This window comes from Talpa occidentalis, unplaced genomic scaffold (assembly GCF_014898055.3).
Source record: "Talpa occidentalis isolate TD23 unplaced genomic scaffold, MPIMG_talOcc4v2.1 talOcc4.11, whole genome shotgun sequence".
NCBI lineage: Eukaryota > Metazoa > Chordata > Mammalia > Eulipotyphla > Talpidae > Talpa > Talpa occidentalis.
In genome coordinates this window covers 30,633,844-30,657,573 of record NW_023601104.1, presented here as the reverse complement: position 1 = coordinate 30,657,573, position 23,730 = coordinate 30,633,844, and the positions used below count along the sequence as shown (strand labels likewise).

The following is a 23,730-nucleotide window of genomic DNA, read 5'->3' as shown; positions in this document are numbered from 1 at the left end:
TAAGTTGTACTTTTGTATCTAAGAAAAAGAAAATAAGTTTTTTTTTTTTTTTTTTTTTTAATGAGCAGAACCTTAGTTAAGACCCTTCACCATCTCAGCCTTTCCTCAACTGTCACTCTGTACAGCCATAACTAGGAGCAGCTAGACAAAAACAAATGGTCTCCAGCTTTTAACCTCCTCCTCAGGCTACTGAGAATTTCATCTACTAAGACAGGATCTCATAAAGACAAATGGGGCATATTGGTATTTATTATGGTAATGCACAGTTTTTATGGCAAATTAAGAATAATTGTATTAAATTTTTTTTCTTCTGTGACTTTTCAAAGTAGTTTGTTTTGGGGCCTCCCTGGTGGTGCAAGGGGTTGAGTGAGATGCACCCTATGAAGTATCCACAGTCACTGCAGCATGAGTTTCATCCCCGGCCAGGGAGTTACCCACATGGCGCGGCAGACCTCTCCTGCCTCGCCTGCTGCTCCCCTCAGCAGTGTATTTCAGTCATTCTGCCTGTTCTGCTCACCACTCTGTCTCTAGTGAATTCTTTCACCCCCCACACCTCTGGCCTGTACCCCAGTTCTTGTATGCATAAATAAATAAATCTTTAAAAAAAATAAAATAGTTTGTTTTATTTACAAGAAATACCTTGTCAATCCATTAGACTTCTTCGTCTAACCAAAGGTCTGGGGATGCAAGTGCTTGTGAGTTCTTTTCTGGCTTTGCTATAAATCTATTTTGCTTTTTCCCCCACTATTTACATGAATCATTCTATCATTATTCCAGATTATTGTGAAAACTCATAAGTTGGCATTTTTTTAACTGTAGACTTTTTTTAAAATTAAGGTGAAATTCATATAACATTAGCCATTTTAAAATGAATAATTCAGTCACATTAATACATTTACAAATAATGTAACCATTATATCTATATAGTTGCAAATATTTTCATTCGCCCAGACATAGCTTGAACTTTTTAATGTATCTTTGTGGAAAAAAAGAGTTTAGAATATTATTATTCATTGTTGCATTTGATTATAATCTTGCATAAAGTGCTAAATTATAACTATATTTTTCTTTAGGTGATTTCAAGTGCCCTATCAAAGAAGAAATAGCAATTACCAGTGGTGAATGGGAAGTACTTGGCCGGCATGGATCCAATGTATGTTCTTTCTTTCTACTAACATATTTGCTCAAAATCTGTGGTGTGTATGCATACTAAAAATCAGCAGTGCAAAAGAGCAGTGTTTTGAAAATATTAAGTGAGGGCCTGAAAGAACTCAAGTTGTTGGAAAGGAAGAATTAGTTTAAATTAAAATCTAACCCATTTTATAACTCTAGTATTAGATGTTCTGGTTATTAAAGTTCACCATTTTTAATATACTGTTTTAATAAGGGCTAGTCCATACTTTTGAGTCTAGTAAAAGTTATTAGACTATAGTTTGAAAATTATTTTTAAGTCTCTTATAGACAACTCCTGTCCACACTATTTTAGAAATTTATTTACTACTTCTGATTTGCGGATTCTATTTCATTCACCTGTTCATCTTACCTCACAAATTTAATTTCATCCCCCACCTTCAGAAGGGGATGACCTGCAGTTCATATATATATAGTGTAGATTGATAGAGAAGATGAAGAAATCCACCCTCAGTTTTGTTCTCAGAATGTGATTTTTCTATAGCAATCCAATGATTTCTAATTTTTTCCCTGCTTTTCATAGTACCATGTATTTGTTTCAACTTTCAGTTAGGTGGTCAATTTCATGAGATCTCTAAGAACTCCATCTTTTATATGTGTGACACATACAATTGAGTATGCCACCAGGATTTAATGAAGGCCTGTGAGTTCCTCAAATTGACAAGGATATTATTGATGGATTATAGATACTGACTACTATAGAAGTCACTTATAGTCCCCAAGGTGATTAAAGCGAAAGAATGAAGATCCAGGCCCTAGGTTTGTTTTTTTTTGTTTGTTTGTTTTTTCTAGGTTTGTTTTTGTTAGTAAAATTTTGAGAATGTAATTATAATAGGCAATATTTAAAGTCTAATTTCCCCTGAGAGCCTTACATGGCCTTCTGGTTATGTATCCAAGTATATTTTTCTCTGTTCCGGGAGTGCATTTTAGTGTCTCTGAGATAGTTTTCAGTGTGGTGTGGGTAGACCTCCCTACACCAATAAAGCCATTCTTGAAAATCAGCAGGGTGTCTGAGAATGCAACTCAATTCTGACATTATCTATTTGGAGATAATATCAGATTCTATAGGTTTAAGGACTTAGTCTCCCAAGATCACCCTCCACTTCAGAGGCCTACTATAAGCCCCACTTGGTCACCCAGGCTTCTGACCAACTGGCTACAAATGGGAAGTTACCATCACCTCCAGACTTCAGGTGCCTGTTGCAAGACTAATTTGTTATCTGTAATTCTGACCAACTGGCTATAAATCAGAGATTTCTAGGACACACATCTCTGGTTTGATTAATTTGCTAGAGCGGTACACAGAACTTAGGAAACTCATTTACTCACTAGATCACCTATTTATTGCAAAGAATACTAAAGGATATGAATCAACAACCAACTGAAAGAAATTTATAGGGCCAGGTAAAGGAGCCAATCCCCCACCCCCCACCCCCACCCAGTCTTTCCGTGTTCACCATAGTTACATGAATTTTACATGTTTACTCTGCAGAGCCTCTCCTTTTTGGGCTTATATGGAGGCTTCATCACATAGGCATTGTTGATTAAATCACTGACCATTGGCAGTTGAACTCAATCTTTAGCTCCTCTTCTCACCTCCCTGGAGATCAGGGGAGTTGGACTGGATGATCCAACTCTCTATTCAAGTTGGTTGCCCTGGTAATCAGGAACATTCCTTGGGTGTTTTTCAAAAGTTGCTGGCATTAATATAGCAGAGATACCTTTATCACTCACTGCACTTAGGAAATCCCAAGACTTTGAAAAGCTATAAACCAGTGCTGGATGAAGAACAAATGTGTAGGAGAAAGCTATTTTGGTGACCTGAATGAACAAAATATTTATTTCTTATAAATTGCTATGGCAGGGACCTTGAATATAATTGTCACTGACTTTGTTCCCATCAAAAGATATCTAAAGGTGGTAATTGGATGAAGCTTTAAACAATTTTAAGCTCATTGTAGTCCCTTGACCAATACCAAAGCATCAGCATCACCTGAGAACCCTTTAAAAATGCAAAGTCTCAGGTCTACCCCAGAAACTCTGGTGGTTGGACCCAGCAATCTGTTTAATAAGCCCCTCAGGTGGTTTTGATATTTCTGTTGAATGAAGCAATTACATGAAATGAAGAAAACTAACCATTATAGACAGGAGTGAGAAATTAACCAGTTATTTCTTATATTTTGAAAGACCTGACTCCCAGCTGCTAAGTCAGGAACAAAACCAGTCCTAACCTTTTCAGAGATTAATATGTACCTGTGAAACCTCATGAATGTTTGTTTACCGTCACTTGTATCCTTCCTATGTATGTCATCTGGTCCTAGTTAAATCTCAACTGTGTTTAGTTCTGTATCTTGGTGTGCTAAAAAATATGTTTAAAGATGAAGAAAAGGCTTTCTGGAGAAAATGTGGCATTTAAAAATACTTGCTTATAGTATTTTCTCTGCTGTGTAAAAAGCTTTGAATTTAACATTGTTTAAATAGGCTGGTAAAATATTTTTTTTAAATGGTAAAAGGAAGTCATTTGTTTAACATTTTATTGTAATTTGGGAAGAATGCCAAGTGAATTCAGCTATGAGTTTACTTGCAGGTATTTTTTTGAGTTCTGAATGAAGACTTAAAAGATCTTCTCCATACTATTTATGAACTATACTAGTATTAAAACTTGTAATTGAGATCAGTATTCCCCAACCAATAAATAAAATACTTCTGTAAATTTTTAAAAAGACAAGAAAAGTACTGCCTAAGATAAAATTGCACTGAAAATTATATAAGAGGTTAAAATTAGGGCCTCCCCGGTGGCGCAGCGGTTGAGCGCTGGGTTGCGAAGCTGCCGCGGCCACTGCGGCGCCGGTTCGATCCCCGGCTGCTCCCCGGCCACCGGAGGAGGGTCCCACATGGCGCGCAGACCTCTCCTGCCGCCCGCTGCTCCCCTCAGTAGTGTACTTCTGTCCTTCTGCCTGCTCTGCTCCCCGCTCTGGCTCTGGTGAATTCTCTCACCCTCCCGCGCTTCTGACTGTACCCAGTGCATGTATAAACAAAAACAAACAAACAAATAAATAAATAAATAAAACATGCCTCTATTAAAAAAAAAAAAGAGGTTAAAATTAGACTCTTTTAAAAAGGCACAAAACATTGTATAAACTGCTGTATACAGGGCCTCCCTGGTGGCACAAAGGGTTAAGCACCACACTATGAAGCAATCCACAGTCTCTGCAGCACGAGTTCGATCCCCGGCCAGCCAGGGAGCAACCCACATGGCACAGCAGACCTCTCCTGACTCACCCGCTACTCCCCTCAGCAGTGTACTTCAGTCAGTCTGCCTGTTCTGTTCCCCACTCTGCCTCTGGTGAATCCTCTCACTCCCCGCATCTCTGGCCTGTACCCCAGCTCTTATATACATAAATAAATTTTTTTAAATAAATAAATACACTGCCATATACAGTTTTTCCCTGTAATAGGTTATCATTTTAATAATTTGTGTCTTTTAAGAAAAGCACACATTCTAACTAAGAGGAAACTACCAACAGCATGCGACTCAGGTGTTCATTTTCCTTCGAAGTAGGGTCCATTCTTAAGCTTTAAGTCCTAAACAAAACCAGGGCCTCCCCGGTGGCGCAGCAGTTGAGCGCTGGGTTGCGAAGCTGCCCGCAGCCTCTGCAGCGTCGGTTAGATCCCCGGCTGCTCCCCGGCCACCAGAGGAGGGTCCCACATGGTGCGCAGACCTCTCCTGCCTCCCGCTGCTCCCCTCAGCAGTGTACTTCAGTCCTTCTGCCTGCTCTGCTCCCTGCTCTGGCTCTGGTGAGTTCTCTCACCCTCCCGTGCTTCTGACTGTACCCGGTGCTTGCATAAATAAATAAATAAATCTTAACAATAAAAAAAAAAAAAACCAACTCAGGTTTAGTAAAAAGGGTGGGAAAATTTTTTAAAAGAAGCACAAATCTAAGGGTGACAAATGATTCTGAATAAAATTGGGGGTTGTTTGTTGAATTACTACTCTTACTAAGCACAATTTTTTTGGCTATTTTGGCAGATCCAGGTTGATGAAGTCAGAAAACTGGTTTATTTTGAAGGCACCAAAGACTCCCCTTTAGAACATCACCTGTATGTGGTTAGTTATGTAAGTCCTGGAGAGGTGACAAGGCTGACAGACCGTGGCTATTCCCACTCTTGCTGCATCAGCCAGGTATGAAGTCCTGTTTCAAAAGAATGTCTTGTCATGTAAAAAGTCTTGTGATCATATAAGATTTCTTTTCACTAACATAAAAATTTGTGAAGTTGACGTGCAAAAGTCTGGTTCTCTTACAAAAAGCTTTTAAAAACTTAGCCTTGGGGCCTCCCTGGTGATGCAGGCGGTTGAGCGCAGCACTGTGAAGCTGTCCGCAGCCTCTGCAGTGCCAATTCAATCCCCGCTGGCCTTGGAGCAACCCACATGGCAAGCAGAACTCTCCTGTTTCGCCTGCCGCTCCCCTTAGCAGTGTATTTCATGTCAGTCTGCCTGTTCTGTTCCCTGCTCTGACTCTGGTGAATACTCTCACCCTCCTGCGTATCTGTCCTGTACCTCGGTTCTTGTATAAATAAAATAAAATCTTTTTAAAAATTTAAAAAAATAAAAACTTAGCCTTAATTTGGCATTGTATGTGTACATAAAAGGTCAAACTCTCATGTTCCTGCTGTAGCTTTAATGGCGATGTATCAACAGATAACCTTTTTCCTTTTTTCCTGGATAATAATTATCTTTTCCTTTTTCTAGTACTGTGACTTCTTTATAAGCAAGTATAGTAACCAGAAGAATCCACACTGTGTGTCCCTTTACAAGCTCACAAGTCCTGAAGATGACCCAACTTGCAAGACAAAGGAATTCTGGGCCACCATTTTGGATTCAGCAGGTACTCATTTCCCTGGACCGATCTTAAGTAGAAATAGTATATTAAACTAAACAGGCACTAATGTGTCCTGTGCACAGTCTTACCATCTGTCACCACTGCCTGTCCCTTAGCTGCTGGGTTCTTGATTGATTTCATCCCTTTTATTCTCTCAGCGACAGAATAAGATAGGTTACCCTCTACTCTAGTCAGGAGCAGATCTTTTGGGACTGTTTGAAAATAAACAAGATACCAGCTTAGGAAATGATTTATTCACACTTTCAGATCATTTCCCAGTTAATCAGATAAGTTGAAGATAATTTATATTAAACTAGTAAGACCTTGGGCCTCCCCAGTGGCGCAGCGGTTGAGCGCTGGGTTGGGAAGCTGCCCGTGGCCTCTGCGGCGCCGGTTCGATCCCCGGCTGCCCCCCCTGCCACTGGAGGAGGGTCCCACATGGCGCGCAGACCTCTCCTGCCTCCCGCTGCTCCCCTCAGCAGTGTACTTCGGTCCTTCTGCCTGCTCTGCTCCCCGCTGGGCTCTGGTGAATTCTCTCACCCTCCCACGCTTCTGACTGTACCAAGTGCATGTATAAACAAAACAAATAAATAAATAACCATGCCTCTATAAAAAAAAAAAACAAAAAAACTAGTAAGACCTTTTGAACAGGGAAGTTGCAACTTTAGGGAATAACCAACAAGTAACATTCTTAAACTTTTAATCACTTACATTGGCCATCTTAATAAGATAGAACTCTGTTCTGTGTGGAATTGAAGAGCACTATGAATTATCTATTTTTAAATTGCTTGATTTCTTAAGGTGGAGTAATTTTATGTTTCTATTAATCTACTTTATCCCCAAATTCTTTTGCCTGTTAAGTATTTTCATTCAGTATCTAATAAAGGACTAAAGTATTAGTGCTAGACCACAGAGGATGTAGGTATGTTTTAATGTCCACATTAAATTTTATAATATGATGATTTTATAATATTTTGTTTTTTTTTTTTTAGTAATTTTTTTTTTTTTTAAGATTATTTATTTATTTATTTATACAAGCACTGGGTACAGTCAGAAACGCGGGAGGGTGAGAGAATTCACCAGAGCCAGAGCGGGGAGCAGAGCAGGCAGAAGGACCGAAGTACACTGCTGAGGGGAGCAGCGGGCGGCAGGAGAGGTCTGCGCACCATGTGGGACCCTCCTCCGGTGGCTGGGGAGCAGCTGGGGATCGAACCGGCGCCTCAGAGGCCGCGGGCTGCTTCGCAACCCAGCGCTCAACCGCTGCGCCACCGGGGAGGCCCGATTTTATAATATTTTGAATTATAATATATAAAATTTATAATATGATGATGATTTCTGCTTAATCGGTAAAATCATCTTTTTGGCCAGAACTGCCACCTTCTAGTAGGTTTCCAAAATGACCAACACAAAGGGAAAGAGGAGAGGCACCCACTATTTGTAGACTAGGCCTTCTAGAAAACATGGGGTTGTTCCTTTGGTCACATACATGTGAATCTAATACAAGAAAGGTGATATTGTAGGCCATAAGAGGATGGGCACTATTCAAAAAGGAAGCCTCACAAATGTTACCATGTCAAAACTGGAAGAGTTGATAATGTTACCCAGCATATAGTTGGCATTGTAACAAACAAGGGCAAGATTCTTGCCAAGAGAATTAATGTTCGTATTGAGCATATTAAGCACTCTTAAGAACCGACCTAGATAGCTTCCTGAAATGGGTGAAAGAAAATGATCAGGGAAAAAAAAAAAGGAAGCCAAAGAGAAAGGTACTTGGGTTCAGCAGAATCTCCAGCCTGCCCCACCCAGAGAGGCAAGCTTTGTGAGAAGCAATGGAAAGGAGCCTGCGCTGCTGGAGCCCATTCCCTAGGAATTCATGGCATGATAAGTGTGAAAAACAAATAAAAAAATCTCTGGACTATGACAATGTTCCTCTTAATTAAATAGAAGGGTGGTGTCCCCTCTCCAAAAAATATTTAAAGTAAACTTTTAATTGTGTCCTAATTCATGGATTGTATCTTTATTCAAATTTAATGTTTTGCTTGCTGAAAGATGGTGATTTATTGTACAACAAAGAATATAATCAGTTGGTTAGGAAACTACCAGGTGGTTTTTATAGAATATCTGAACTCTTTTGCAAATAGTCCCTTTGCAAAAAAGAATTTAAGAAATCAATGAAAGTTTATCTGTTGCCTTACAGTTAGGCTTGGGAAAGTTGATTACTACTAATTGTATCACGAATAACTGCATTTTAAGGATCAAAAATTTTTCTTTGAAGCCTACTGCTTAAAAATAGGTTGCTTAAAGCATACCAAAAGACAACAGAACTGTAAAATTGAGTGTACACACTTAGGAAAGGCCCATATAACGTGGTAAACCAATGACTGATCATGACTTTCTGTTTTTCTGGATTCTGATTAAGTTTGTTCTCTAATGATCAGAAATAAATATTTATTGAGTACCTGCCATGAACAAGTTAACTAAGTTAAATTAGTGCTTCCAGTTTCTAATCAGATACATGGCTTAAACATTAGTAGGGTATATTGAACTGAACACAAAGTATTTGTACACTTACGCATGTAAATCCCTATCAGTATTATGTGTCTGCTCCTAAAATAGGTAATTTGACATATTCATTAGATTTTCTTTATTAAATGTAAATGTTCTTGTTTAATTTCTTGTTTGCCAAAGGGTCGGACAGAACTAAACCAGTAACAATGGCTTAGATTCGTTTAGGCGAATGGTCAGTTATTTGTGCTTCGGCTTGTGAGTTTATCTTCTTCCTTGCACTCAGGTTGTAGAGCTCTTTAGTCTTAAAATCTAGGTAAGATTAAGACTCCATAAGAATTCCTTTTACAGACTCTACATGTTATCTTCTCGCAGGTCCTCTTCCTGACTATACCCCTCCAGAAATTTTCTCTTTTGAAAGTACTACTGGATTCACATTGTATGGGATGCTATACAAACCTCATGATCTACAACCTGGAAAGAAATACCCCACTGTGCTGTTCATATATGGTGGTCCTCAGGTGGGCATATTTATATTCCTACATAGGAATATACTTATTGTAGGTGATTTGTTTCTTAAATGTCTAGTCAATTGATTTAAGATTACAGTCTAGTTGGGCCTCTGCTGTTACTGACTCTGGTTTATGTTCTGATTATCCAGTCTAGGAGTTTAGGAAATTGGGTTTTGTTTTGTTTTTTTAATTTGAATATGTCTTTTTTCTTCCCCCTTTTAAAAGATATTTTCACTAGATATAGTAGTCTGGGTTAACAGATTTTGTTAAACTTTTAACATTTAAATTTTTTTTTAATTGAGGTAACATTGATTTACAACACTATGACTCAGAGGTATAGGATCACACCTCTTCAGATGTATGTTACCACACCACACCTACCACCAAGGTACCCATAATCCTTCACCATAGTCCCTTGGGCCCCCTCTACACCCTGCTCTCCACCTTCACTCCTCTCCTTCTGGCAACCTCAACTTTATAATGAGGCTTCTAGGGTTTGTTACTGATTTAGTTCTGTTTGACCCTTTTTTTTGTTTCTCTATATTCCACATGTAAGTAAAACCATCTGATATTTGTCTTTCTCCTTCTGAATTATCTCACTTAGCATTATCCCCTCCATTTCCACCCATGTTGTTGCAAATGCCAACTTCATCTTTTTTTATAGCTAAGTAGTATTCCATTGTGTTTATATACCACATCTTCCTAATCCACTCATCTGTCCTTGCACTTAAGTTGTTCCTATAACTTGGCTATTGTGAACAGTGCTGCAATGAACATAGGAGTATATGTCTCTTCAAATTAGTGTTTTTGTGTTCTTTAGGTATATGACCAAGAGTGGAATTGCTGGATCATATAATAGATCTATTTTTAATATTTTGAGAAATGGCCATAGTGCTTTCCATAGAGGCTGAATTAGTCTACAGTCCTACCAATGGTATAAGAGGGTTCCCTTTTCTCCACATCCTCACCACCACTTGGTGTTTCTGGTCTTTTTTGATGTGGACCATTATCACAGGAGTGAGGTAGTATCTCATAGTGGTTTTGATTTTGTATTTCCTGGGTGATAAGTGATGATGAGCATTTTTTCAGTTAGACGACTAATTTGTAAATCAGTAAATCAATTTCTTAATTTACAATGAGGACTGCATCTTTCATGGGATATGGAATATTCACATCAGGTGTCTATGTAGAGAATTGTTTGGGAAATGAAATAAGGTAATTAAATGTCTTGGTAAATAAAGTCTTAACAAATTTTCAGGATACCTTGATAGCCCAATGAATTCCCCCTCTTCATCTACAACTATATCTCAAACTATAATATTTTTATCAGCTACTTAAACCAACTGCTATCCTACTGTTCAGCACTGTATGAAGTTTACACCTTGACTTTCCTTTTTCTGGATGTGAGTATTATTAATATTAAGTAAGTTGTATTGACTTTTGGAGTAAAGTGTTTTTATTAACTGGTAGTTTTATTAATATTTTTTTATTATTTACCTTACAATGAGCCCTTGAAAAAATTAGAATATAACTATACTGATTTTATAATACTTAGTAAATAATATTTATAATTATTCCCAGTTATTTAGTATCTAGAGGCTAAGTCACCCAAAAAATTAAAGTAAAATAACTGTATGTCATACAATCTTAGGATGAAAATTTTATATTTAGTTAACTACTTTGCCATTGTTAAGTATGTTCTACAAACAAAACAAGACTCACAGTTATACTATAGTCATCTACACACAAATCATGAAAGAGTTAAGTGAGGCTTCCTTTAGAAACTTGAAGCCAAGATTTTGTAAATTTAAAACAGGAAAACTAATATAAAGAAATTCAACAGAAAAATTACAGGACATTCTCAGAAGCTTTACATGTTTTATTATTTTGATATTAAAGCTAAGTAAGGGCCTCCCTGGTGGCCTAGGGGTTAAGTTTCAGCACTATCACTGTGACAGCGTGAGTTCTGTCCCTAGCCAGGGAGCTAACCAGACCTGTTAGGTGCAGCAGAACTCTCCTGTTTCTCCTGCTGTTCCCCTCAGCAGTGTATTTCAGTTGATCTGCCTGTTTCTTTTTTCTTTTTTTTTTTAAGATTTATTTATTTATTTGTGCATACAAGAACTGGGCTACAGGCCAGAGGTGCAGGGGGTGAGAAGACCCACCAGATAAAGAATGGGGAACAGAACAGGTGGATTGACTGCTCCTCTCCTGTTGAGAGGAGCAGTGGGCGAGTCAGGAGAGGTCTGCTATGCCATGTGGGTCACCTCTGTGGTTAGCCGGGGATCGAACTCCTGCTATAGTGGCTGGCAGTAGCTTGATAGCACTGTCTTTAACCCCTGCGCCACCAGGGAGGCTCTGATCTGCCTGTTCTGCTCCCCACTCTGTCACTGTCTCTGGTGAATCCTCTCATCACTCCTCACCCCTGCACCTCTGACCTGTACCCCAGTTTTTCTATGCAAAAATAAATAATGGGGTCTCCCTGGTGGTGCAGGCGGTTGAGCGCAGCGCTATGAAGCTGTCCGCAGCCTCTGCAGTGCCAGTTCAGTCCCCTCTGGCCTCGGAGAAACCCACATGGGGCAGCAGACCTCTCCTGTCTTGCCCGCTGCTCCCCTCAGCAGTGTATTTCAGTCTGTCTGCCTGTTCTGCTCCCCGCTCTGTCTCTGGTGAATCCTCTCACCCTCCTGCACATCTGGCCTATACCCTGGTTTTATATAAATAAAATAAATATTTTTTAAAAAACAAATAATAAAATCTTTTTTAAAAGTCTAAATAAAGAGAGTATTTCTCCTTGTCAATGAAGAAATGTTATATGAGATATGTGAAAAACACTATATAAACTAGCTAGTTATTTAGCTTTTAAGACTAAAAGACTCCTTATATCAGTAATTAAGTTTAAAAGGTGAAGCCACATAGAAGATACTCACTATTTTTAATCATTACGGAAATGCAAGTCACACCACAATAAAACATTTTATATATAAGATATAATGATATATAAGATAAAATTTCATAGCCATTAGGATGGCTATTATCAAAAAAAGAGGGGGATGGAATAAGAAATGTTGGCAAGGATGTGGAGAAATCAGAATTCTGGTGCATTGCTAGTGAGAATGTAAAATGGTATAGTCACTATGGAAAACAACGAGGCATTTCTTCAAAAAGTCTGTGTTATAGTTTTAAAGTCTGTAGTTGCTCAGTAATTGCCCTGAACCTTGTAAGTGAAGCTAAGAAAGAAAAGAAGCAAACATAAACATGAAAATATTTAAGATAATTTAAAAATAAATCAGGGAGGAGGAAATGGAGTTGCTCATCAGTGGGCATAAATTATGTCCCAATTATGCAAGGTAAATAAATGCTACAGACCTATAGTAGAACATTGTCTTACAGTTAATATACTGTATTGTAACCTGAACTTTGTTAAGATGGTAGATCTCATGTTAAATGTTCTTACCACAAGAAAATAAAATTTCACTTTAAAGCAGAATGATTTAAAAAACAACAGGCTTTCTGCTTTTCACAGCATCTTACTTCCTTTTTGCTTTTGCATGCTACTATATAATAAATTTCACTGAGGTTGTATTTCTTTTCAGGTGCAGTTGGTGAATAATCGGTTTAAAGGAGTCAAGTATTTCCGCTTGAATACTCTAGCCTCTCTAGGCTATGTGGTTGTAGTGATAGACAACAGGGGATCCTGTCACCGAGGGCTTAAATTTGAAGGCGCCTTTAAATATAAAATGGTGTGTGAACATACAAACATTTTTCTTTTAAAGACTTTTACATATTCTGGTGCACTGTTAGGTGTGAAATCCCAGAGAGGGAGAGTTGGGGCAAGGGGCTATGAGTTAATGAGAGAAAGAATGAGAGAGAGAGAGAGAGAGAGAGAGAGAGAGATAGCTATTAGGGGTGGGAGGGAAGATGCAACTTACTATTCATGTCTACCTATATGTAACTTTGTGGAGATGAGATAGAACCACCTTTACGTAGAAATAATCATCTCTTTTTATTTCCTGTGTCCAACTTAGCCAGAAAGTTGCACCATTTAGTTTCCAGCATCCTATATACTACTGAGAGGAATAATTGAGATTTGTTCTGTCCTCTGTGAAGAGAGAAACCAACTGGTTAGTGCCTTCCTTGTGACAAGCCTCTTTCTCTCTACAGGAAGCTTTAAATGCTACCTTTTAGAGATGCCCCATGTCCTTTCTGCTGCTTTGGGAAATGATGAGAATCCGATGTTCCTTTTACACAGTAAGGCAGTTACTGTGTTTGCCAGTGTATTGGACATGCTGAGTAAGACATGGGGATTTTCTCCCACAGCCAGTTCTTTGACCTTATGTTGTATTCTCATGTAAGTTTTTTTTTGGTTTTGTTTTTATTTTTGTTTTTAGATCAGTGAAGTGAGTGTGAGTGCACTGGCAGGCCTAGTAATATAGATAGGGTGGTGGTGGCAGGAGTTAGGATTTAAAAGAAATAGTATATTCAGTTCCTAGAGGTAAATGATGAGAAAATAGGATAAAGCCTCAAGATAATTCTTTCTGCTTTACTGCACTAAATTTTAAAAAGGAGAAGTAAAATTAGTCAACCACTAAAGAGCTAAATTTTTTTGCCTTTGGGTATAGGAAGGCTTGTTACAAGGAAGATGCTGGCCTCTTAGCAGACAACAGAACAAATGAAAATGGGAAATACCCATGTGACAAGGGGCAATTTGGGTCACAACAGGAAAAAGCTTTATGACAAAGGGTTAGCACTAGGACAGGCTAGCAAAATAAGCAACAGCCCTCTATCTCAAAATAGAGCTAAACTTTTTCGGACAACAGAATCTAATATAAAAAAACTATAGGTATTTTTAGTAAAAACATTTATCTTTAAGCACTCTTAACGCACATCAAACTCAGTGAAATATTTTCCCCTTTTTTTGACAGGGTCAAATAGAAATTGATGATCAGGTGGAAGGACTCCAATATCTAGCCTCCCAATATGATTTCATTGACTTAGATCGTGTGGGCATTCATGGCTGGTCCTATGGAGGATACCTTTCCCTCATGGCATTAATGCAGAGATCAGATATCTTCAGGGTATGTGACTTCCTATTTTACTCATTTTGCATTAGGAGAATTTTCTGTAAATTTAAAGATATGAGAAAATGCTGATTTTCTGCAAGGTTGTAGAGTTGGAAGTATTGTGAAATGTTAGGATTTATGTGTTTAGTAGCCATGTGAGATAATAGTTATATCTTTTGAACTTGTGAGATATATCCTTATATATCTATAACTATCTGCAAAACACGTATTAGCTTGATGACTAGTTGTTGGTTATAAGACATATGCCAAATATTATGGTGAATGGTCATGATTAGCAAAACACATGCACATACATATATCAGATTATAATTATTTCTTTAATTTTGGGACTGCAAACTGAGGGCAGCCTGCCTTACGTCACCATATCCTCAGTAGCCAAGCACAATGCTTAGCATATGGTAAGTCCTAAGTAAATCAGTGTTGAATGAATAAATTATTAAATATGTAAATGATGGTTACAATTATGTAAACAATCTCTTACAAAAGCTAAAAGAAAATATGTAAAGATGCTAACTTGTTAAGGGAGCAGGAATATGGCTAGGGTGTTTTTTTTGCGTGTTTTGGTAACTTTATTTTACAGTGAAGAATAATTTTTATTTAAGAATAAAAGTAAGGGCCTCCCTGGTGGTGCAAGGGTTTGAGACGCAACCTATGAAGCCTCTGCAGCGCGAGTTCGATCCCCGACCAGCCAGGGAGCAGCCCACATGGCACAGCAGACCTCTCCTGACTCTCCCACTGCTCCCCTCAGCAGTGTATTTCAGTCAGTCCACCTGTTCTGTTCCCCACTCTGTCTCTGGTGAATCCTCTCACCCCCCACACCTCTGGCCTGTACCCCAGCTCTTGTATGCATAAATAAATAAATCTGTTAAAAAAAAAGATAAAAATAATAGCATTTTTTTATATTCAGGTAGTCTTTATTTATAACCACAAACCTAACCCTGAAAACTGACATAAATAGGTTTGCAGCTATTGAGAAAATACTAAAATATTTAAATATAAAACCGTATGTAGAAGCCTCAAATGAGACAAGTGTACAGTGCTTATTTACAATTCATTCATTGTTTTAAATTCTGTGCTTAAAAAAAAGTGACTTTTTTTTAAACATAAAACTGACATTACTCACACATTTCTTCCCCTAGTAGCAGTAATGAGTTACACTGAGGCATTCATATGTTCTATATTATTCTCCTTTTTTTTTTTTTTTTTAGATTTATTTATTTATACAAGAACTGAGGTACAGACCAGATGTGTGGGAGGGTGAGAGTATTCACCAAAGACAGAGTGGGGAACAGAACAGGCAGACTGACTGAAATACACTGCTGAGGGGAGCAGCGGGCGAGACAGGAGAAGTCTGCCGCACCATGTGGGATCTCGCCAGCCGGCTGGGATCGAACCCACGCTGCAAAGGCTGTGGACAGCTTCACAGGGCTGTGTTCAACTGCCTGCGCCACAAGGAGGCTCTCATTCTCCTTTTTTAACAAAGGGGTCCATGTTTATATTTCAGCTGGCCTAGGTTAAGAGTTTGGTGTGCAGCATGCCTATGGAAAGTGAAGTTGACTCACAAAGTATCAAATTCTTGACCTTGGCTCTTCATTTTGATTTTCTGAGTTGCCTGAGGTCTTGTATGGCCCTTTCATGGAGCTGAAGCCTTAGAATAATTTTAACCTGTAAATTCATAGTTATAAATTCTCATTGCTAGCCATTCTTTTCTGGACTATACTTGACTGCCATTGTCCTGTGCAGGTTGCTATTGCTGGGGCCCCAGTCACTCTGTGGATCTTCTATGATACAGGCTACACTGAACGTTATATGGGTCACCCTGACCAGAACGAACAGGGCTATTACTTAGGATCTGTGGCCATGCAAGCAGAAAAGTTCCCCTCTGAGTAAGTTCAAGCTTTAACATTAAAGTCATAAATGTAAAATTATATTTTTAAAAATTGTCTTTAATATTAATGAAAACTACAAATACTGCAAAACCAAGAGTAGTAGTTTATAGAATACTAGAATGGCATGGCTGTTTTTTTTTTTTTTACAAGTTAGATTTGAAACAATTGCTGTGCTTAAAGAAGTACACAATGGTTTCAAGATAGAAAAAGATCTATTTTTGTTTAACTGTTTTACAGATAGTGTCTATAATTGATCTTTTTCTGGGAACATACTGTAATTATTGATGTGTGCCAGTATCTTGTTAGGAAATTGAACATATCGCTTTTTAAAATCTTTTATTACATGTAGCCTCTGTTAATGTATTATAAATTTGATATAAAAATGTTGAATTCTTACTCTAATATTATAATTTAAGGAAGTTAACTAGTTAGTTAACTAGTTAGTTAATATAGTTAGTTTGAATGAGTTAATGTAGTTAGTTTAAACGAGTTATGTGGTTTACCACAGTACTAGAGTGGGATTTTGCCTGATTCTCTTATTTTTCCCATTTCTTCAGACCAAATCGTTTACTGCTCTTACATGGCTTCTTGGATGAAAATGTCCATTTTGCACACACCAGTATATTACTAAGTTTTTTAGTGAGAGCTGGAAAGCCATATGATTTACAGGTGAGTTATTCTACCTTTTCTGATCAGCTTAAGTAGTGATTAATGATTGATTTTACTTTGAACTTTAATAAACCAAGGAGTAAGGGCAAATTTTCAGCTGTGGTCACTCTTTGCTTAAGAGAACTAAAATAAATTTCTCTAGTTGGAGAGAAATTAAGGTTTTGTTAAAGTCAGGCTGAAACTGTGGCCTGTCCTATTACCTGACTTGTTTATCGCTACTATCTTGTGTTCTGTAACTGTTCCCCCTTTCTATTTTTTATACAGATTGTGTGCTTATGAGAAATTAAAACCATTACCTTGTTCTTGTTTATATTTCAGTTGACTTTTATGTAAGGAAATTATGAGATACTTGTCTGTAGCAGCAATTTGCAAGCTTTTAGGTCTTGGGACCCTTTTCATATACCAAAGAGATTTAAAGTTAAGAAAAATTTTAAATACTTATTTTAAAATAACAATAATAACCTTTTATATATTGATACAAATTATATTTTTAAGGGAAAATCCCTTTTCTAAAAGTTTAATTTACTGAAAATAGTTGCTTTGTTTTACATTTTTGTGAAACCCCTAATGTCTGGGCTGATAAGGAAGACACCTGAATCCTCATGTCTACTTCTACAAGCAAGCAATCTGTTGTGAAATATTGTTATGGCTAAAATATGTGAAGAAGATTTGACCTCATATAGTGTGCAGTTTAGAAATGGCAGGGATATTTTAGCCCGATTTTCAGATAATTGACTTTCTTTAACCCTGCTCTGAAGGTAGAACATTCTTATTTCGTATGATTTGGTAAGTTAAGCTTTGGTATATGTGCTTCCAAAGTGAGCATTGTAGGTTAAATTTTGGTTCTGGGAATGCTTAAAATTTTTTTTCTATAAATTAGTGATAATAGCATTTCCAGACCCAACGCATAACCTACCAAATGAGAATGTTCTACTTTTGATAGTGTTAAGAATCTGTACACCAAGAGTGGGCAAAATGGTAGTTTTTTAGGACATCTAGAAACATTCCATCAAAACTCTCTGGTCATGTGTTTCACATGAATCTTTCACCCATACTTGGTCATGGAAAATATTGGTTCACTGTGTTATGCCAGTCTTTTTTCTTTTTTTAAGATTTATTTATGCATACAAGAACTGGAGTGTAGGCCAGAGGTGTGAGGGTGGAGGGTGAGAGGATTCACCAGAGAAAGAGTGGGGAGCAGAACAGGCAGATCCACTGAAATACACTGGTGAGGGGAGCAGGGGTGAGACAGGAGAGGTCTGCTGCGCCATGTGGGTCAGCAACTTGGCTGGGGAGGGGATCTAACTTATGCTGCAGTGGCTGCCCATAGCTTGATAATGCTGAAACTTTAACCCCTGCACCACCAGGGCCCATATGCCAGTCTTCTTAATGTTAACTCATTTTATTATTTGCTGTTTTAAAAATCTCATATACTAATAATCACTGCTGATTTCTTTAGAAAAGTCTCTGAGTATTGGGAAGCTCATGAACTAGTAGTGGTTAGATGTAAGTTTTCCAAAATTCCATTTTCACTTAAAATTCATCATTGAGTTCAAAATTTAACATTGACAACAATACTTTCATTGTTGTCCTTGAATGACCAGTTCACTTTATTAATTTTGATCAAGTGTTTGCCAGATACTCAATGTCACTATAGTTGTCAGTTATATATAGATATAGGTACCTATTATATATTTGTTACATATAGATACCTATATCGCTATAGTTGTAGGTCATTCTTTCAAGTTAAAAATGGAGTTCCAGGGGCCTCCCCTGGTGGCGCACTGGTTGAGCACTGGGCTGCAAAGCTGCCCGCAGCCTCTGCAGCGCCGGTTCGATCCCCGGCCACCAGCGAGGGCCCCACATGGCGCACAGACCTCTCCTGCCGCCCGCTGCTCCCCTCAGCAGTGTACTTTGGTCCTTCTGCCTGTTCTGCTCCCCGCTCTGACTCTGGTGAATTCTTTCACCCTCCTGCGCTTCTAACTGTACCCAGTGCTTGTATAAATAAATAAATAAAGCTTTAAAAAAATAAAAATAAAAAAATAAAAATGGAGTTCCACTTAAAAAGTTAACAGTTCAGGGCCTCCCCGGTGGCGCAGCAGGTTGAGTGCCAGGCTGTGAAGCTGTCCGCAGCCTCTGCAGTGCGGGTTTGATTCCTGGCCGGCCAGGGAGAAACCCACATGGTGCAGCAGACCTCTCCTGCCTTGCCCACTGCTCCCCTCAGCTGTGTCTTTGGTCCATCTGCCTGTTTTGCTCCCCACTCTGGTGAATTTTCTCACCCTTCCAGTTCTTGTATAAATAAATCAATCTTAAAAAAAAAAAAGTAACAGTTCAGGGGCCTCCCTGGTGGTGCAGGGGTTAAAGACAATGCTGTCGAGCTACTGCCAGCCACTGCAGCATGAGTTCAATCCCCTGGTCAGCCAGGGAGCAACCCACATGGCGCAGCAGACCTCTCCTGTCTCGCCTGCTGCTCCCCTCAGCAGTGTGTTTCAGTACATCTGCCTGTTCTGCTCCCCACTCTCTGGTGAATCCGCTCACCTGCCGCACCTCTGGCTTATACCCCAGTTCCTATATGCGTAGAAATAAATAAATCTTTAAAAAAAAAAAGTTAACAGTTCAGCTTGCAACTCAGTGGCGTAAGTGCTTTTTCTTGAGACATCCTATAGCAGATATGCTTTCTACTTTCTTTCCATTTTATCACTACAGAATATTAAAGAGATGTCTAGTCAAAGGGTTACAGTTTAACAAAATTCTAACTTTTTACTGCTACTTAGTTGACATTTTTCTTTTTTACTGCAAGTATGTGATGGTGAAGAGTAATTTAACTTCCCCATCAGTACAATGCCAGCACAGTGAATAAAGGCAAATATTGTCTTATCATCATTCTGAAAGTAGTTTTTGACGATCCCAGAAATATGCAGATCACACTTGGAGAACCACTGATCTACAGATAAATCCTTCTGTAAACTAGTGGTATGCAGGGAATTATTAAAAGAGGAGAGGGGCCTAGAATCTTTGGAGAGACTGTGTTCCATAATATTCTCCTGTTGAAAATCTCTGGAAAGCATTAGAAAGAAATGTATTTTGAATTTTTATGTTTCGTATTTTGATTTTGTTGTTGTTGTTGTTAAGATTTATCCTCAGGAGAGACACAGCATACGAGTTCCTGAATCTGGAGAACATTATGAACTGCATCTTTTGCACTACCTTCAAGAAAACCTTGGATCACGCATCGCTGCTCTGAAAGTGATATAATTTTGACCTGTGTAGAACTCTGGTATACACTGGCTTTTTAACCAAATGAGGAGGTATAATCAATAGAGAACATGAAATTGATCATCACATTTTGGTACCTGCCACATAACATCTACTTCTGAAAGTTTATTTGGTGCCAGGCAGGCATCTGCAGCTTGTGGATAGTAATCTGTTATCTTAAACATACATACACAAAGGTGAATGACATATATTAAGGGATCCAGCAATACCATGAGAACTACTGAAAGAAATACGACATTAGCACCATGTATCCATACTACCTTATTTTCACTTATAATAGCATTATAAACCTCATGGACTTAATTAGTGTATTTTTACATTATACTTCTGAGTTTATTCAGATATGATGATATTAGTGATTGGTTTGGTTCAATTCCAGAATCTCTGACTAGTTACAGAATTGAGAGCACTTAAATGTAATTGAATAGCTTATGCTTCATTGCTTGGGGTGTATCCAGCATGTTATGAACTAATCACTATTAAACCTATGACTTAACCAGTCAGTAATGATTTTTCAAGGATAACTTAGTGGCCTCCTAAAGACACTGACTTTATTTCATTCAAGCTCTGACCAGTTTCTAGCCAATTTAAATTGTATCTAGTATAAATAGTTCTCTTTGATGATATGACAGAGTGGGTTTTTCCTTTCACATAAAGGCAAGTAACTGTATATGTAGCATGGATTAAATTAGTCTTATATTGATAATTACAGGCAGAAAATTTTAATCAAATGATTAGAGCTTAAATATTTGCAGGTAATTTCTTTTCCTTTATGAAAAGGAAAAAGTACACATTCACTTGTATTCTTCAGAAAATTGAGTGGTGCCAGTTTCCATTGGGTATTTCCTTATTAAAATGTTCCCGAGTTTTAGGGAGGAGGAGAGGAATCATGGTGGGGTGGGCAGAGCAGGGTGTGGAAAACGGCAGGGAGAGTCTGCTCAAGAACTGAGCAGAAGTACAGTCTGACCAAAAATACTCATGAAAAAATTTTGGAAGTAAAATTTAAACTCCTAGAATATTAGTTAAGGAAACCAGAATTAAGAAATCACTCTCTTGCCATTATAGATACAAACTAACATTATTTAGGGGAGGAAAGGTCTTAAGAGTTTTTTTGTAATTCTAATTCAATTTTTAATTTTCTTCTTAATTTTAGAAAGTTTACAAATTTAAACCTTTTTTTAATCCTTTTTAAATTATTTAAGCATAAATTAGATTTGTAAGCATCAAATCAAAAGGTTTCCAGACAACCTCTTTACCATAAGCTGATCTCTGGCAAGCTATGACTGTCTTTTTTGGTGTTCTTGAATAACCATGACTTGTTCCCCAGTTAGCCTTAGCCCTTGACCACCATTAAGGGAGCTCATTGACCTTTAGGTGCTGATTGGGATCTGACTTCTTAAAGCATTGGAGTACTAGATGGGTTACATGGGAGCCAGTCGCAGAGAAAGCACTGTGACCCTTATATCACAAGCTTTGGTGTTTAGAAAGTTGTTGATGGTGCTTTTAAACACCACTCAAGAAAATTTGCTCTTTTCCTTTCTCCACCACTACTGTCCTCTACAGGGACAGTAGATTTCTCCCACAGAAAGCATAGCCTTCTTTAGTAAGGATGGTAACTGCACTGGACATGGATTTCATCATCGAGGGCCAGATGGGAAGTGGGAGGAATCCCACAATGGCAGGGTGACCTGGTGGTCCTGTCCTTGGGAAAGGGATTGAGTTTTAATCTTTGTGTATTTATACTGCATAATAGGCATTACACTTTTATTGTCTGTATATGTATTGATTTTCTTGTTTATGATATTTTCCCATTCCAAGATTTGTTTATTTTTTTTTTTTTGCAATGTTAAATTAAATTGATTTGGGTAACTTTTCTTCCCCAAGAAAGTATTTTCCCCATGACTTATGTATATCTCTGACTATTGAAGTGGGTTTTGTTTGTGGACTAGTTGGCCTCCAAGGATCTATCCTTATGTGCAAAGTAGAAATGGTATACAGTGGCTTTTAGACAGCTACTCATTTGAAATGTCTTGCCCATTAAGGTGTTCTTTAAAATAGCATCTCTTATTTTACCCAAACAAACCTTAAAGAACCTCCTGTACTCTTGAATTCACAGGTATTTTTCCTTTTGCATCTTGCCGCCTTTCTTATTTCATGGAATGCTTTTGTTCTTTTTCCCAGTTACCTAAATGCCGGTCTTCTTGGGGGTGGAAAGGGGGCTAAAGAGGGGGGACTGCTACAGTTGGGTACCTGAATGAATTCATTTGCAGAAAAATAGCTTGTCTAATTTTTTTTTATGTCAAGATGGAAAACATCATAGTCCTTTTAAGTAATCAATAGACCCTGTCTATGGGTAACAACTTAAAAAAAAAAAAGACAGAAGTATATAAAAGTAGTAACAGTTATGGTGAGAACCAGACAGCAGTAGATTAAACATCAAATGGGAATTTTGCAGGCTTGATAAATGGTGCACTTGAGCAAACATCAATAAGCAGAGTTGCTTGTGCATTGCTGATCAGTGGGTCTCAAAATCTAAGATTCATCTGGGATGCTTTAAAAGAAATGCAGAATCTGATCTTCACTCTTAGAAATTTGAATTCAGTTGATAGGAAAGGGAGACCAGTAATCTGCAATTCTAATAGATTTTGTAGGTGATTCTAAAGCAAGTCCTTGTGGGCTACTTTAAGAAACTATTTTATAGAGAATGAAGTTGGATTAAGAAAATAATAGGTGATTTTTACATTGGGCTGATTATTAAGAACCTAAAACAATTGTCAAGAAAGCTGCTCATTTATAACTATTGGCAACTTCTCACTCTGAAAGAAGAAGGTATTATTAACTGTATCTTCCCTTTGTCTGAAGATTCATTTTCCAATGAAGGTTTTTCCTTCTGTGCCATTCCTGGCTTGCTTCCAAAGCCTCATACATGTGGATGAAGTCACAGTGCATATGTTACCTTTTGAAAGAATGAGAGAGATATAGGTATTGATGCTTTCTTTACTATTTCTTTTATTCCTTACAGAAGGTGTATCCCACCTCTCTGTAATAGTATTCCCTCTTTAGGTAGAATTATTCCTATAAGACTTCTCATAATTATAGAATCATAAAAATTTTCAGCTATTATATCTTTGATATAATCTAATGTTCTCATTTATTAAGGGAAGAACCTACATATAGAAAGAGGAAGAAATATAGCCACATAGCCAGTTAGTGTTCACATGGTACTGGACTCCATCCAGATGTCCTGACTCATGGTAGTTAAATGATATGTAGAAAAGGCAAATTTTTAAAAAGTATTTATTAATATATTCCTATGAAACATTTTAAAAATAACATAAAATGGTTAATTTTTCCATTCTAAAGTAAATGCTAAGCATGCTTATTAATGAAGCAGTACTTCTAATTAGTATATGACATTCTGAAGTTAATTACACTAGAAACCCTAAGTTATTACACTAAATGTGTCTTCCTTGTTTGGTTGAGGTTTTGGGGATTGGGGTAAAATACTTGTTTAGGCCTAGGGGCCCAACTTACAGCTATTTGGAATAAAAAAGAGATACAACTGTCTAAGATACGTAAAGTGAAGGTCCATTCCCAGCAGACATAAAGGAATTAAGAAGACCTCCCTGACTCCCATCTTCCCAACCCCACCCAGCCTCTCCTCTCCATCTTGCAGCCTAAATATGGAGACATGTTTATGCAAAGTGCTGACTCTTGTTCTTATTTTGTC

General features: G+C 37.9%; 1 protein-coding gene across 5 annotated transcripts in view; it reads left to right on the top strand.

Annotated features, from left to right (window-relative positions):
* Nucleotides 1-20,222, top strand: part of DPP8 (dipeptidyl peptidase 8) — a 49,230-nt gene extending 29,008 nt beyond the window's left edge. For 4 of the 5 annotated variants that reach the window (XM_037502737.2, XM_054688139.1, XM_037502736.2 and 1 more), the window contains 9 exons: nt 1,074-1,153; nt 5,222-5,374; nt 5,942-6,077; nt 8,952-9,097; nt 12,679-12,825; nt 14,008-14,160; nt 15,910-16,052; nt 16,613-16,724; nt 19,857-20,222. In XM_037502737.2, coding sequence (XP_037358634.1) covers nt 1,074-1,153; nt 5,222-5,374; nt 5,942-6,077; nt 8,952-9,097; nt 12,679-12,825; nt 14,008-14,160; nt 15,910-16,052; nt 16,613-16,724; nt 19,857-19,979 — 1,193 coding nt within the window. In that variant the 3' untranslated portion in view covers nt 19,980-20,222. Of the gene's footprint in view, nt 1-1,073; nt 1,154-5,221; nt 5,375-5,941; nt 6,078-8,951; nt 9,098-12,678; nt 12,826-13,246; nt 13,377-14,007; nt 14,161-15,909; nt 16,053-16,612; nt 16,725-19,856 lie in introns of those variants that run through there. The other variant, XM_037502741.2, reaches the window with a different exon arrangement.
* Nucleotides 20,223-23,730: the final 3,508 nt, after the last annotated feature.